Consider the following 17,820-nt stretch of genomic DNA (forward strand, 5'->3'; position numbering starts at 1 on the left):
GGGCTCTGTGCTGACAGCTCAGAGCCTGGAGCCTGCTTCGGAATCTGTGTTTCCCTCTCTCTCTGCCCCTCCCCACTCGTGCTCTGTCTCTCTCACTGTCATAAATAAATAAACATTAAAAAATTTTTTTAATAAAAAAAAGAAGTGGCAGTATTTTTTTAAAGTTTATTTATTTTTGAGACAGAGAGAAAAAGAGAGGGGGATGGGCAGAGAGAGAGAGAGAGAGAGAGAGAGAGAGAATCCCAAGCAGGCTCACCACTGTCAATGCAGAGCCCCATATGGGGCTTGAACCATGAACCATGAGATCATGACCTGGGCTGAAATCAGGAGTGAGACACTCAACCAAGAGAGCCACCCAGGTTCCCCACAAGTGGCAGTATTAATTTCTGATGAGGTAGAACTTAAATATAAAAACACCAAATAGGGAGTAGACTATTTATGAAGACATGTCATAACCTTATATGCATCAAGAAACACTGCAGTTAAATATGTAAATGAAAAATTCATGAATGAGAAGTACAAAGATAATTTGAAAAACTATATAATAAGCAACTTTAATACTCCTTTTTCATAATCAAAATAAGTAGATAAATAATTAATGAGCCCATAGAGGAATTAAACCATCCAAACTGGAAGTTAATAGAAATCTATATAGAATCTTATATCTCTTGCTTAGAGTAAAAAATGTTAATGTCGGGATGCCTGGGTGGCTTCAAAAATGTTAATGTCGGGATGCCTGGGTTGGTTAAGCGTCTGACTTCAGGTCATGATCTCACAGTTCGTGAGTTCGATCCCCATGTCAGGCTCTATGCTAACAACTTGGAGCCTGGATCCTGCTTTAGATTCTGTGTCTCCCTCTCTCTCTGCCCTTCCCCCATTCATGCTCTGTCTCTCTGTGTCTCTAAAAAATGAGTAAGTGTTAAAAATTTTTTTAAAAAAATGTCCAAGAAACATTTTTTAAAAATTATATAATTGGCTAGAAATCAAAACTTAATATTTTTAAAATTAAGATTTTACAGACCACTTTATTCTTAATTAAACTAAGTTGAAAATAGAAAAAAAAGTTACTAAAAAAGTTTTAACTACATAGAAATTAACATTTAAAGAGGAAATGAAAAGTTTATAAACTGCCTAGAAAATAATGAAGAGAGAACATTTCATTCCAAAATTTTTAGAACATAGTAAAAACTATTCATTACTGAGGAATAAAAGCAGAAATCAAAGGAACTAAGGAATCATCTTAAGAAACTAGGAAACGAATAACAAAATGACACAAATAAAAGCATTAAGAGGACAATCTTAAACATAAAAACCAAAAGGAAGGAAAATGAAAAGAAAATATAGCAACATAAAAGGTAAGCCCAAGAGCTAAGTTATTTTAAGAAATAAAAGATTAATTCTTTTAGGAGCCTGATTTAAAGATCAAAGAAAGTAAAAGTAGACAAAGTGAGAAAGGGAGAAGGTGAGAAAAATAGATGAGATGAGAAAAGAGAGATGAGAAAAGAGAGAAAACCAACAGAAAAAGGGAGAACAAAAAATGAGAACGAGAAAGAACGAGATGAGAAAAGAGAAAACCAACAGAGAGAAAGAGGGAGAACAAAGAATGAGAGCAAGAAAGAACAAGATGAGAAAAGAGAGAAAACCAACAGGGAGAAAGAGGGACAAGAAAACATATTCTATTGCAACAGAGAAGAAAACCTAGGAAATAGATGCTTTCCTAGAAGACATAGTCTAATTAGGTCCTCTATTGTAATTGGCCTGTTCAAATTTTCACTTCTTGGCTTAATTTTGGTAACTTACAATTCCTTCCAGGTTTTTTTTGTTTGTTTTGTTGTTTTGTTTTGTTTTGTTTTGTTTTGAGCTTTCTTTCAGTTTTTTCTGTGGTTGAGGCTAATTCTAGTTCCCTAGTGGCCAGACCACACCTGAATGATGGCTTTGGTTTCTGGGTGGTACATTTTTACAAACCAACAAAGCTAGGAAGAAGAAAAGATGCCACACAGTATATGAGGAACAGTGAAAGAAGTGGGGTTGTTTCCCTGGGAGAAAAAAACTAAAGGGGCATGATAGCTGTCTTCAAGCACTTGAACGTCCCTTACGTTTAAGAAAAATGGGTAAACAACTCCCATAAGACCTAGCAGAAAATTTAAAATACCTGGTGTTCAGGGAAAAAAATTAGGAAACTACTACATTACTCTTCTAGGCCAACATGTCTATTTTGCAGTAATTTTCTCTGAACTTCTTAGCGTAAATATGCCCAAGATTTGAGTCAATGGCCCTAATCTACCTACTCATAAATCCTCAAAATCACCTGTATTTGCAAAGTTTTGCTTTCTTACTTCACTTTTCAGTGTTGTTAAGAGAATTAACTATGATTTATGGATAAAGCAAAATAGTTTTCCATAACTAGACCACCAATGGCTTTTGCTTTCATTTGCTTTTGGCATTTTTAAGATATTTAAGCATATTTTGAAGGCCAAGAGAAAGAAACCAATGAAGGGGGAGACAGATGTTGTAAAAGGTTTCTTGTGGGTTCTGTAAAATGTTTTAAAGCTTAAAGTGGTTTCTAGTCTCTGAAATTTTCACGTGTTTCTTTTTACTGAAATTATACCTCTGGGTAAAAAATAAATAAAATGATGTCTGTTCTCTCCCACCAGAGTAAAGCTAATTATTACTCTGAGTACTAAATCAATTAAATATACTTCCAGTGCCATTTTATGTTTATTACTATGAACTATGTATCTATATTTTCATATCTATGTGTTTGTATTTCCATTGTTAGTTAAATTGTTAAGAAGGTGGGACACTTTTGATAAAAATCTATAATATCTGTTTTTCTTACGTCTCAGAATTAAGTCCTCCTTATTGGAATATGGTATAGTCATATAACTTGTACTTTATTTATCTTCCTTAAATATATGATTTTTGGAGAACACTGAATTATGAATGAGAATACTAAATTATTAATTATGAATGATTGCATGATTTTAAATGTTCTCAAATAAGAAATAAGCATAAGAGTTTTTAATTTCTAAAATTAATTTTGTGAACTATTGCTTTCTAAATATCAAGGAAGGTGGATATTAACAAACTTTTATTTAGTTTTCCCCATCTGCGAGGTACTGCTCCAGGTATTTTACACAAGGTAACTCATACAGTCCTCTGTACAACCCAGTTTGGTTGGTATATTGCCATCCCACTTCTACAGACACAGATGCTGGACGAGGGAGAGAGTAAGGAACTAGTAGTAGTAAGGGGCAGAGCCAATCTGAGTCTGGAATCTGCTATTTTAACTACTATACTGATGTGTTAGCTAGAGCTAAAGCTTTAGAAAGCTTAAGTGCACTGTCAGCCTTTTTGTAAGTTACAGCACATCTTATAATTAAACTATTTTAGAGACAGCAGGGAATCCTAAAGGTGAATTAGTCCATGTCTGAGAGTGTTGACTGTGTGTGCCCCTGAAACTCAAGGGCACTTAGCCATATAAATAGCACCAGAATCTTGCATCTGATTCCCATTTTATGGTTCCTTTCATAAATTGCCTGTATAGTTTCTTTATCTTCTGATTGTAAGAAATTGGAGTATCTTATTTAGATTAACATAATGGGAAAATAAGAGCGGATAACACATAAACAAAGAAAACTCCATTTTTTTTTCTTTTAGAAGTATTTCCCTCTCGGGGCGCCTGGGTGGCTCAGTTGGTTAAGCGTCCGACTTCGGCTCAGGTCACGATCTCGCGGTCCGTGAGTTCGAGCCCCGCGTCAGGCTCTGGGCTGATGGCTCAGAGCCTGGAGCCTGCTTCCGATTCTGTGTCTCCCTCTCTCTCTGCCCCTCCCCCGTTCATGCTCTGTCTCTCTCTGTCTCAAAAATAAATAAATGTTAAAAAAAATTAAAAAAGAAGTATTTCCCTCTCTAACCTGTGACAAAATATCTAGTCTGTTCTAAAATTTCTGCCTTTTAAAAAGTAAGTTTTATCATAGTGAGATGAATATGTACTCATTCTGTTTACCTGAGCACATATTATATACATTTCTCTTTTAGTCTAAATAGTTAATTTATACTGTGTTTTGAAAAATCCCTTCACACTAATATTTTTAGACACTGATTAATATTGGAGAGTTATCCTTTTAAAGAATCTAGGGAATTTATCTTACTGATATAATTGCTCACATGTGAATAATTTATGTATAAGGGTATTCACTGTGGCACTCTTTGACATACCAAAATATATACTAGAAAACAATCTAGATGTTCAACAGTATGAGAAATAAGGCTGGTTATAGTATGGTGGCATACTGGGCCATTATTAAAAACAAACAAAACACAAGGAAGACCTTCCTACGTGATATGAAAATATCCCCACAATGTATTGTCAAGTGAATAAAGCAAGGTGATTATGATTTGCTAACATCTGGGTAAAAAAATGACAGAATACATATATTTGCATTTCTTATATTTGCTAAAACATTTCTGGAAGGAAACAGCAACTATTTGGTGGGATGGATAGAAAATGAGTATAGTTAAAAGAGAGACTTGCTAATTTGTATCTGTACTTTTTGGTTTTTGAATTATGAGAATTTCTGACCTCATTCAAAGTATTGGATTAAAATTTAAACATTTTTCTTTTCTTTTTTTTAGTTTATTTATTTTGGAAGAGAGCACATGGGCTGGGGAGGAGCAGAGAGAGAGAGAGAGAGAGAGAGAGAGAGGGAATCCCAAGCAGCCTCTGTGCTGTCAGTGCAGAGCCCTACACAGGGCTTGATCCCACGAACCATAAGATTGTGACCTGAGCCGAAATCCGACACTTAACCAAGTGAGCCATCCAGGCCTCCCTAAACATTTTTCTTAAATGAGTGAACATGAGATCCACATATGAGTGAAAATATATGGTATCTGTCTTTCTGTGACTGATTTATTTCACTTAGCATAATACCCTCCAGTTCCATCCATGTTGTTGCAAATAGCCAGATTTTATTGCCAAGTAGTATTCCATTGTATATATAAACCACATCTTCTTTTTAAATTTTTTTTTAACGTTTATTTTTGAGACAGAGAGAGACAGAGCATGAACGGGGGAGGGTCAGAGAGAGAGAGGGAAACACAGAATCTGAAACAGGCTCCGGGCTCTGAGCTGTCAGCACAGAGCCCGACGCGGGGCTCGAACTCACGGACCGCGAGATCATGACCTGAGCCGAAGTCGGCCGCCTAACCGACTGACCCACCCAGGTGCCCCTAAACCACATCTTCTTTATCTATTCATCAGTTGAGGGACATTTAGGCTCTTTCATAATTTGGCTATTGTTGAAAGTGCTGCTATAAACGTTGAGGTACATGTGCCCCTATGCATCAGCACTCCTGTATCCCTTGGGTAAATTCCTAGCAGTGCTATTGCTGGGGAAGGTGAAGGGGGAAAGAAAAGTTACAGAGATGGAGGGAGGGAAACCATAAGAGACTCTTGGATACTGAGAACAAACTGAAGGTTGATGGGGGATGGAGGAGAGGGGAAAGTGGGTGATGGGCATTGAGGAGGGCACTTGTTGGGATGAGCACTGGGTATTGTATGGAAACCAGTTTGACAATAAATTATATTAACTAAAGTAAAATAAATATCTCACTTGAAAAAAATGAATAAGTATGAAAAGTTGGGTGAGAAGAAAGAGGAAAGGAGTTTAACATAAACAGGTAATTGTGTATAGAAAAACACAGTTGCATGATTGAAAATTAATGCTGCATTAATCTCCTATTTATTATTTTAATGATCGAAACATTATTTTGCTGTTTTTTAAATTTTTTATTATTTATTTTTATTTTTTGATTTATATCCAAGTTAGTTAGCATATAGTACAATAATGATTTCAGGAGTAGAATCTAGTGATTTATCCCCTGCATGTAACACCCAGTACTCATCCCAACAAGTATCTTCCTCAAAGTATTTTGCACTCAGTGTAAATGCTATGAGAATTCAATTAATGCCTTCAAAATTACATGTCATTGTGGTGTTAATTTCATTTCCCTGATAACTCATGAAGTTGAACACACCTTCATGTTTGTTGGTAATTGAACATCCTCTTTTGTGAAGTGCTTTGACTATTTTTCCATTTGGTTGGTTGTCTTCCTTTTTCTTATTGATTTGCAGGGCTTCTTTATATATTCTGGATGAACGAAACCTTGTCTTTGCATATTGCAAATATATTCTCCCACTCTTATTGACAGTCTCACTCTCTCCATAGTATCTGTTGGTGAACAGAGATTTAAATGTTATTTAGTCCAATGTAGCATTTTTTGGTGGTATTTTTAGGGTCATATGTAAGAAATATGTCCCTTCCCTAAGATCATGAAGATAGTTTTCTTGATCATCTTTAGAAGTTTTATTGTTTAATCTTCTATGATAATAGCTACTGTCCACTTCGTTTGAGGTAGAAGTCAAGACATTTTTTTAATCGATATTTAAGTGACTCAGCACAACTTACTGAAAATCATTATCCTCCACACTACTCTATAGTGTCGGTGCCTGTGGTGTCCCCATGCAAGTGGTCTGTTCAGTACTCTTCTGTTCTATTATCTGTCATTACCCATCCTTATCTCTCTGTGTGCTAGAGTCATACTGTTGTAATTACTGTAGCTTTATGATTCATCTTCTATCTGGTAGAACAAGTCTTACTACTTAGTTTTTCTAGATCAGGAGTACACTGACCATCCGTAAGTATTTCACAGTCAGCTCATAATTTTGAACTCACTTTGTTCTCAAGAAAAGAGAGAGAGAGAGAACTGCAGGAAACTTTATAGATTAATATGACTGAATTTATATTTTTACCATATTGAAACTTCCTTCCAGTTCAGGAACCTGATGTATCCTTCCATTCATTTACTTCTTTTTATTTTCTTAAAAATATTTCAAATATTTCTGTGGAGTGGTATAATACATATTTTGTTGACTTTATTAATACTGCATGTTTTTATATTGCTATAAATGATAATTCTTAAATATTTTTTCACATTGCATGTTACTAGTTTGACTTGATTTTTGTGTATTTTACTTATTCAGAAAACTTGCTAAATTCAGTTATTAATCCTAGTAGTTTATCTGTAGATTATTTTGGATTTTCTGTATATATAATTATGCAATCTGTAAGAAATGGAGGATCTTATATCTTCATTTCTAATTGTTTTATTGTCATTTCTCTTCTCTTCTTATGTTGGCTATGAGTTCTAATCAATGTTGAATAATGGTGGCAGTGTATACTTGACCCACTTCCAATCTCAAAAAGAAAGCTGTCAGTATTTCACCATTGAATGTGATGTTTATTGTAGGTTTTCTTGTAAATGCTCTTTATCAGGTTAACAAAGAGTTTTCATCTCTTCCTGGTTTGCTAAGATTTTAACATGAATGAGTGTTGAATTTATCAAATACTTTTCCTCTATGGAAGATAATTTTCTATGGAGATAATCATATGATTTTTCTCCCATATTAATGTATGAGTTATACCAGTTATCTTTGAATGTAAACCAAACTTGTATTCTTGCAGTAGACCTTCTTTGATTATGATCTGATACCTTTTTCTTAGATTGTTCAGTTTGGTTTCGTAATATTTTGTTTAGTATTTTTGCATCTATGTTTATAAAGAGATTGGTCAGAAATTTTCTTTTCTTACAATGTCTTTATCAGGTTTCTGTATCAGGATTATGTCCACCTAATAAAACAACTTGAGCAGTGACCCCTCCCTCTCATACCCTTTTACTTATTCTCTAAGAGTAGTTGTGTAATACTGGTATTATTTAATCCTTAAATTCTCAGTAGAATTTACCAGCAAGATAGTAGGGGCTGAAGTTTTCTGTGTGGGAGTACCTTTTTCCTCTTTTGCTTTTAAGATACTTTGTGTTTGGTACTTGGCACTTTTATTTGGTATGCCTATGGCTTGATTTTCTTTGTATTTATTTTATTAGTATTTTTTTATGTTTATTCTTGAGAGACACAGAGAGACAGAGCATGAGTGGGGGAGGGGCAGACGAGAGAGGACACAAAATCTGAAGAGGTTCCAGGCTCCGAGCTGTCCACACAGAGCCCAATGCGGGGCTCGAACTCATGAGCCATGAGATCATGACCTGAGCCGAAGTCAGGCACTTAACCGACTGAGCCACCCAGGCGCCCCACTTTGTATTTATTTTGCTTGGGGTTCAGAGAATTTCTGGGATATTTGACTTGATGTTTTTCGTTCTTTCTTATTTTTTTTCAAATATTCAAAGGCATCTAGCACAATGCTCTGTAGTAGCTGTTGAGTAAAAAAAAAGCAGCCACGTTCCTATAAATGATAGTCATGGGAGATCCATGAACTTGAAAATGAATCTGCCTCTTTAGTGCTCCACTAAGTAATTAATGCAAGATAACGTTTAGACAGTGCTTGGCAGGGTGCCTGGCTGGCTCAGTCTCTAGAGCATGAGACTCTTGATCTCAGGGTTGTAACTTCAACTCCCATGTTGGATGTAGAGATTTACTTAAAAAAGTTAAATTTAAAAATAGAAGGAACAGTGCTTGGCATGTAGGAGGTGCTGTGTACATTTCATGATTGTTATTGCTTTTGTTGTGGTAGTCTCTTCTCCTCTGTCATATTAACATGTTCCATTTTTAAGGAAAAATGAAATTGTTATCAACTGAACAAAAGTTCAAGGAACCCTGCAAACTATTATGACCAACACTTACAACCAAGATTGAAATCATAAACCATACCTTTCATAAATCAAGCTTTGAAAGCCAAGTTTTAAACTTTCTCTGTCCTTTTCTTTGGAAGATTTAATTAATCTGACACTTTTCCAGAGGCCTCTTCCCTCACCTGTGTCACTAAATTACTTCTGAGTTGTCCCAAGTGGCAAGTTAGCCTTTTAGCTTGAATGTTAACTGGGTAATAGTGTCTCCTGGAGACACTTGGAGATTGATTTAGAGTTAAGTAATTTTGTCTTACAAGAATGGACATGTTTTTGTCCAGAAGAATTGGACAGCTATTTTTCAGTGATATAAACTGGCATTAGCATTGAATCAACATAAATTTAAAATATCTTTAAGTATATTAAGTACATAAAATCCTTGAAACAGGAGTTAGATGACATGTTATTTGAACTGTTAAATTGATATTAAAGAATTATTGTCATTTTAAGAAGATATTTGGTATCATGGTTATGTATTTTAAAGAACTTATTTTCTTTAGATCCATACAGAAATATTCATGAATGAAATGACATGATGTTTACTATTTGCTTCAAAATAATATGGGAGGACAATATGGACAGTGCACAGAAGAAACAAGATTGGCCAAGAGTTGATAATTGTTGATGCTAGAGAATGGGTACTGAAGAATTCATAATCAATCTGCTTACTTTTGCATATGTTTATGATTACCCTAATTCAAAACAAGTGTTTTAAACAGTGGGTAAAATATTCAAGGGAATTCCTATCATCAAATCCAAATTGCTAGAATAGGCTCTCAACACAAATTTGATTCCTGTTTTCTAAGGTTCTACAAGGTCAGGATTCATACCTTAAAGCTACTTTATATCCTGGACCTATATCTTTTACTTGTAATATTGTAGGAGCAAATATATGGGCTTTTGGATGGACTAATGATCTTTATTCCTGTTTCTATAATAAATTTGCAGTGAATCCTGTCTAGCAAATATCACATATCTACAGAAACTATTTTATTAGACACTTCTCAGTGAGTAGCATTGGCCCATCATCAGATTATTCAAGCCAAAATCCTAGAGTTACCTTTGCTTCCTTCTTTTACGTCATTTTCAACATCTGGCTCATCACCAAACCCCACTGGTTTGTCTTCCAAAATGCACCCTATATCTGGCTACTTCTGTCACCTAGTTCAGTCATCCATCATCAACTGCCTGGAGGGCTGAAACAGTCAGAGGCCACTGGTAAGAAGAAAAGTATAATCTAGAGCCCTATTCTCCCAGTGTCCACTTTTGTCCTTCTATAGCCCGTTCTCCAGGAAGACCCTGAGTGACTTTTTTAATGTAAATCAAGGTCTGTCACTTCGCCTCATAAAACTACTCAATGGTTCACACTGAACTTAAGAGTACAATCCATAGGTTCTTATCACAGCCAGCAAGGCCTGTGCGATCTGGCTCATTTGGTATGTGTCTCAGCCACTCAGTTCTGTTCTCTGAACACAAGCACATCAGGCACCTTCTGCCCTGGGGCCATGTCCTCGCCTCTGTTGCCTGTAGTCTCTTCTCCAGTTTCTCTGCATGAGGACACTTCAGTTCTCTGTTCAAATTGTCACCTCCTTGGAGATCCCTTCCCTGATCCATAGTTCCCTCTAGCACTGACTATAATCTGCCTGGTTTATTACTTGCTTATCTCTCATTTCCTGCATAGAAGCCCTGTGTCTCTCTCCCTTTATTTTTGCAGGGTCCACCATAGTGCCTAACCCGTAAAAAACACATTTCATTGAAATCTAAGACATGATCAATTGTTATATATTGTATTATATTGTATAATATACAATATTATACACATGATTGTATAAAACATACAATTATTACAATATAATATTGTATTACGTGCCACCAAGAAAATAAAAACTGCAAATTAAACAATGGAACAATGCTGAAGACTGTTGATTGTAAGACTGTCCTGACTTTTGAGATATTAAAATGCTGAAGAAACTGTGTCCTTGAACTGATGAAATACATATCTTGTTGAATAAATAAATGAATGCACTTTGCTTAATCATCATTTGTGATTTTTTTGAGGAAATTATTCTGAAAAAGATAGATATGTAGAGGCCAAGAGATTGCATAGGTCATGAGTAGCATTTTATTGTGAAAAAGGAAATAATCTTACTATGCAGAACTATGAGTACTTCGAAGAATTGTATGAGTAATTGTTCCAAACTGCCTATTACTAGCTTACCAGCAATGATTCAAATTTAGTAGGTCCTGGGTGGGCCAGAAAACCTGAATTCTCAGCAAACACTTTAAGAGACACAAGCAGTTGTCCCGGAAGCAGATTCAGGCCCTAAATTTTAGATGGAAGGAGGACAGAAAAGATAGAGACATAGATTCTGAGAGAGTTGGTAGCGGGAAGATGAGTGAATATGATCATATTGCTTCTATCTGCTTAATAAAGTAGAGATCATTTGGTCCATTGCAGTGGGGTAAGGATTTTGCAGCTTTCAGAAAGAAGAGAAGGTACAGGATAAGCAAAATGCAGAGAGTTTGAGAACACGAAGAAAGTGTGTGTTGTATGCAAGTGGATAGATATGCAGACAGATTTGGAAAACACTGAAGAAGACAAGGTCCTTGGTTGGTTGTTAGATGACAGGTATCCCAATGTGGTGTGGAAATGAACACTCACTGCTGAAGGAGTAATAAGATAACCTGCTCCCTTGAGCTACCTTGGGTTGTTCTGGTCCCTAAACTACATTCATTTATATAAGACCTGACTGTCTCTGGGTGGCTGTGAAATTACTGCTTCCATTGTTGTCACTTGTGTAGTTAAAATAAATTTATAGGTGGGGCACCTGAGTGGCTCAGTCAGTTGTGTGTTTGACTTTGGCCCAGGTGCCCCACATCGGGCTCACTACTGTTAGCGCAGAGCCTGCTTCAGATCCTCTGTCCCCTCCCCCCCCATCCCTCCCACTCACGCTGTCTCTGAAAAATAAATAAATATAAACAAACAAACTTATAGGTGAGGGAGGCCAGGTTAAAACATTGACCAAGGAGCCAAAAAAATGACTCCTACCCCCTAAAGTATGCTGTTCCCCAAGAATAAAGAGTCACTTGAAATGGCCCAAAGGAACTCTTTCTCTGTGGAATAAAAAGGAGTTGTTTTTCACATGCTTAAAGTTGGGGTTTTTCATTTTCATATGGAAAACATCCACACTTTTAGGGTGGTTTCATGCTCTGCCCTCACACTCTGATTTCAGTTCATCTGTACACCCGTGTCTTTATATACTCTCACTTTGTGGTCCAGTCTTACTGATCATCTTTCAGTCTCTCTGTGGCTGTCATCTTTAAGTTAAGATGCATATACCTTAGGGCAGTATACATTTGATCCAACTAGGGTGTGGGGAAACTATGGGTACCCCACTAAAATGTGCCGTATTCTCTTACCGCCAAGCCTTTGTTTGTGTTTTATCTTCTGTCTGTTTGAAACACCTTCACCCTTGTTTGGCTAAATTCTATTAATCTTAAGATCTCACTTGAAACCTTCCTTCTTCCAAGAAGCCTCTTCTGAACTTCCCAAGGGTAAGGTTACCAAGCCTTCCTCATATCCTCTCCTGACATCCTGTTCTTTCCCATCAGGCATGGTCACTGCTCTGTATCATGATTACCTCTTTACTGGTAGGCACTTGCAATGCTTCAGCACCTAATCCAGTACCTGGCTCGGAATCAGCTTGATAAATGTTGACAGAATATTAAAAGAGGAAACATGTATTAATTTTTTAAAAAGTTGCATATGTTTCATTAACCCAGTTTTTAATAATGTCACACATGGGTTTTTTTTTGTCTGTTTAAAATCTGAGGATTTATGTCTTGAACTATAACTGAAAAATTTATTATAAACCTTAATTTGGGTTATAATCACATTTCATAACCCCATAACAAGTGTAATAAGCAAATCTGATTGTAACTAAAAGCAGACATCATGAAAAATAGAAAAATTGTTTGAGGCCAATGTTTGAAAAATCTCTCTAGACCATGTTATACAATAGTGGTATAGCATTATGTAGCAACATACACTTTGGCAAGTTTATCCTAAGAAGGAGGTTTATCCAACGCTCCTTTTTCATTTCATCATCAGTCTGGCTCGTGTCCTTTACTGGTATTAAATGTATCATCTCATGCATCCTTCGGCCTGTGGCTTCTTATTTTTTTTAATGTTTATTTTTGAGAGAGAGAGAGAGGGAGAGGGAGACAGAGTGCATGAGAATGGGGGGAAGGGTAGGCAGGGGGGCTGGACAGAGGATCTGAAGCAGGCTCTGCACTACAGCAGACAGCCCCATGCAGGGCTTGAGCTCACAAACCGTGTGGGGCTCAAACTCACGAACTGGCTCGAACTCATGAGCCGTGTGATCATGACCTGAACTGAAGTCAGATGCATAACCGACTCAGCCACCCACACACTCCCAGCCTGTGTACTTTCCCTGTCCTCAAATTTGTGCCAGATACACAGCAAAGTGGGAAAAAAAGTTACTCTGATGTTAGTTGTGTGTTTTTTGGAATTGTTCTTTGTGGTGATGTTTTTCTTTCTCCAGACACTCCCTCAGTTTTCACAGACGGCTTTTCTCATTAAGGTCAATGTGTTTTGCCTTCTCAGAATGTCAAGTGACATTTCACCCAAGTGAGAGAAAGAGATGGTTTAACATTGTTTGTCATTTGGAGCCTTCACGGCCTCCCTTTGCTATATTAGGATATACAAAAAGAGATTATGATGCCATGATGTATAAATATAAACACTTCTTGTTCACTACTTACGGAAAGTATTCTTGGAACTCTTTGTTACAAAGTAGTTTATTTTCTTCATTTGTTAAAATTTAGTCGTGTCCACACTTGGTGCTTCATATGCTATAATCTTTCATGCCAAACTTATCTAGAATCCCATACCAAATGCTAAATGTACTCTTGTAGTATATCTTTCTCCTCTCTCCTAACCTAACTCTGTGGTCCTGTGAAGAAGTTCATTTTATAAATGACCTCAGTTGTAGCCAGATCCCATGTGTTTTTTGTTTTGTTTGTTTTGTTTTGTTTTGTTTTGTTTTTGCATCAGTGTGATTGGTGTAATTTTCTTACTTGTTCCTGTGATTCTGATGACATAAAAACTATTCCATGTTAGTTACATGGATGAGTCAGGGAAAATGGAGTTATTATTGGCAATATTTTAAAACTACTATGTGTTGTATATATGTATATGTACTTTGTGCTGAGGTACTTTGTAGTTAGGTTGAAAAATCTGAATCACTTTTTCATCCAACTATTCCTTTAGCTGGAACATTGTCTCAATGCTGTCTTACTCTGAGGTTTCTGGAAGGATGAGATGATAATGTGCTTCTTTGGTGAGCCTGTGGTTTAGGTCCATTTAAGTTTACAAACATGATGATAGAGAATGCTTAAATATGCTGTAAATCATTTTGGAAACTTTATATGGTGATTATTTTGGTACTGCACAATATAGGTACCAAAGTGATTGCCATTTATTAGGTTAGAAGTCATGAAAAATGACGAATAATCCTTTATTGTAATCATGAAATAAGCAGTACTGTATGAAAAAAAAAGAACAGAAAATTAACCAGTGCTTTTCTTGGGGGGGGGTCTCCCATTTGCTCTTTCACACAGGTACAGCTTGGCCAAGTAGAAATCAAATGCCCTATCACAGAATGTTTTGAATTCCTGGAAGAAAGAACGATTACCTATAACTTAACACATGAAGATTCCATCAAATATAAGTACTTCTTGGAACTTGGCCGTATTGATTCCAGCACCAAGCCTTGTCCTCAGTGCAAGCACTTTACAACCTTCAAGAAAAAAGGACATATTCCCACCCCTTCCAGATCAGAAAGCAAATACAAAGTAAGCATGTTCACCAGAGTTGTGGGTTAGATGTCACATGATGCCTAATTAGGCCAACTTGTGGTGGGCATTAAGTGGGCTTCCTTCTCTTAGAAGTCTAAGGTGAGTGTATATTGGCTGTGATTCTAAAAATATGTGGTTTGGGGAGGCTGATGATAAGAGAGCACTCTTGAGGATTAAATTAAAGTTTTCTTTGACTTTAACCATGTTTAAAATTCATTTAGTAGCCTAATCAAAAGGCTAATCTTTTTAAAGTAATTGTCACTGCTATTACTAAATATTAAGTAAATACTAATACTTTTTTTTGGGGGGGGGTAAGCTTGACTTTTTCAGTGGACCCAAAGTGAATCTCTTCTGGCTCTGTCTGTGATAGGTGCAAATAGTATAAAATGCTTTTCATTCATGTATTCAGCAAGTACAAAATGCCAGTATAGGCCAGACAGTGTGCTAAATTTGGGGGATACAGAGGCAAATGTGAGCTGGTCCTTGCTCCAAAAATGTCTAGAGAAGGTGAAGGTGAGAGAGACATATGTCCTAAAATGACAGTTCAATATGATTAGTCAAAAAAAACAAAACAAAACAAAAGCAAAACACAACAACAGAAGAAACAAAAAACGAGACCCCAAATACACTTATGCTTTGAGAACGCTGATGGAGGAGTGGAGGCTAGGATGGTAGGAGAGACTTTTTGCAGAAGATGCAGTTCTCCAGGCAGATAAACAGATAAACGTTGGAGAACATGTCAGAGCAAGGAATGGGTAAGTGTGCAGGCCCTGAGGGTGAGGCAGGCATGCTGGAAACAGGTGCTTGGTGGAGCTCGTCAGGAGAGAGCCAGGGAGAGGCAGCTGGTCAGGTATTTAAAAGCAGATCTTGTTGAGTCTTCCACTGTGCTCAGTTTTAATTTAATTCTGGAGGCATTACAGAAGGATCATTCTGGCAGCATTAGTAGAGGATGTCACAGGAGGGCAAGACTGAAGACAGGCAAATGAGAGCAGCAACTGTGGGAGCAAATCACTGATTCATAGCACTGACTGTACATTACAATCACCTGGAGGGCTTTTAGACACCCAGCGCCCCAGGCCCACCCCAGAACAACTGTCTTGCAATTTTTTGAGCCTCACCTGGTCTAGTGTGCAGTAAATGAAGAGGGAAGACAGTGAGGCCCATGGCAGTAGTTTTCATCCTTGTCATTACAACAGAATGGCAGGATGAAGAGGTTTCAAAGGCTATTTGAAGTCGTCTCCATTTAAGGTAAGTCTTTGCCCATGCTCTGATGTTAGAAGCAGTGGTTGCTGCATTATTCATTTTGTAGCTTTGAGGGACTGTGGTTTAGAAAGTACCTTCCTCTACTCGTTGCAATGATGAGCTAGAGTAGGTTAGTCAAAGCCTCTTACTGAGTAACTGGGCTTTGAAATTGCTTGGCTCTCATAGTTAATTCTTTTATTTACTACCTTGGTGCAGGCTAGTCTCATAACTATCAAGAAAACCCTTGTTTTTTGTTCTCTAAAAAGTACATGTTTGAGATTGCAAACTATATAACTAAAATAATGCACGTACGGTGATTTTGAATACTGACTTAATAGCAATAGAATACTTTTAAATTATTTTATCTTATTTTTGAGAGACAGAGGGCAAGGGGGGAAAGGGCAGAGAGAGAGGGAGACACAGACTCTGAAGCAGGCTCCAGGCTCTGAGCTGTCAGCACACACCCTACACGACACGGGGCTCGAACTCATACTGTGAGATCATGACCTGAGCTGAAGTCGGATGCTTAACCAATTGAGCCACCCAGGTGCCCCATCAATAGAATGCATTTATTTGACTCTGTATATTCCTAGGTTAAGTTATTTTTCTTCCAATTTTATGTTATTGGTGTTATCAGAAATTATTCGTTTTGAAGACAGCTGGGTGGCTCAGTCAGTTAAATGCCCCACTCCTGATTTCGGCTCAGGCCATGATCTCACCGTTCGTGAGTTCAAGCCCCACATCAGGCTCTGCACTGACAATGCAGAGCTTGCTTAAGATTTTTCTCTCCCCCTCTTTCTACCACTCCATGGTTCAAGCTAACGCTCTCAAAACAAATCAATAAACTTAAAAAAAAATTTTTAAAGAAGAAACTACTAATTTTACAAGGACTTCTTATCCCATAACTTAGGATATTTTTTTTCTTAAGTTATGTTTGGAATCATATATATAATATATATTTTATATAATTTGTTTATAAAATATATATATTGATACAATTAATAGATACTATATAGAGAATATATAGAATATGTATAAACTGTATATGTTCTATATGTATACACAGACTGTGCTATTTTAGAATTTTGGATAGTTAAAACATGTATGCATAATTGAGTCAAAGTGGAAATTATTTAAAAATATATTGTTCTTAGTAAATGGGTGAAAGATTCAAGTTAAGGTGCAATTATAGCTATAGTAAAATTTTATAGGTCTCATTTCATCCAAAATCACCAAATCATTTGGTGATGAGCATGATTTATCAGAATACACATGTATTGAGAGGGAAATATGTAAAAATTGAAAATACAAGATCCCACATTTGTACGATTTTCAGTTAACCATGGACTCTCTGATAACATTTGCCAATACCAGGCTTCCTATCAGTTGGGTTGTACCTAAGAAGAAACGTAGGGGACAAATGGATCAAGATGTCAAACCTAGTAAGCTCAATTTTTTACTTCTGATTAGCAAAGGAGAAGGGAATTTGTTTCAAGGAGAGGAGAAATTCGACACAAAATAAATGTTGATCACAAACACTTAAAATCCTTGCTAATGGGTGAGAGATGAAAATCTCAATATAAAGTAAAACTGTTAAGCAACTTCCAAAAAATGTAAAGCTACCACAGAATTTGGGGATGATTACTGTAATTACTCATCTTTACTCTTGAGAAGATGTCTAACAGAAAAGATAAATAATTCCCCCTTTCAATATTGTACAAAGTTCTAGGGATAACACACAATTCCTGAAGCAGTGGTTTTTACTATTTCATACAATGTTTATGTAGCATTTTTCAGCATTAAAGTCTAAGCTCTTACATTAACATGAACTACTTGATTTAGGTATCCATACCTGTCTGGATTCTCATGAGTAAGGAGAGCTCAAACATGAATGTATCAGCAAACCAACTGCAGTATTTATGATTATAGTATAGCACCCTACACTGAGACTAGTATCTTTGTTCTTTGCAGTACGTCAGTGCCTATTTTTTAGGTTTGCTC

General features: G+C 36.6%; 1 protein-coding gene across 1 annotated transcript in view; it reads left to right on the forward strand.

Annotated features, from left to right (window-relative positions):
* The window catches only part of RNF217 (ring finger protein 217), a 131,618-nt gene that overhangs the window by 71,331 nt on the left and 42,467 nt on the right, over positions 1-17,820 (forward strand). Inside the window, exon 5 of the mRNA XM_040474625.1 lies at positions 14,341-14,574. Within this exon, the coding sequence (XP_040330559.1) occupies positions 14,341-14,574 (234 nt within the window). The remainder of the gene's footprint in view (positions 1-14,340; positions 14,575-17,820) is intronic.

Source organism: Herpailurus yagouaroundi, unplaced genomic scaffold (assembly GCF_014898765.1).
Source record: "Herpailurus yagouaroundi ecotype Mexico unplaced genomic scaffold, PumYag 139, whole genome shotgun sequence".
Taxonomy (NCBI): Eukaryota; Metazoa; Chordata; class Mammalia; order Carnivora; family Felidae; genus Herpailurus; species Herpailurus yagouaroundi.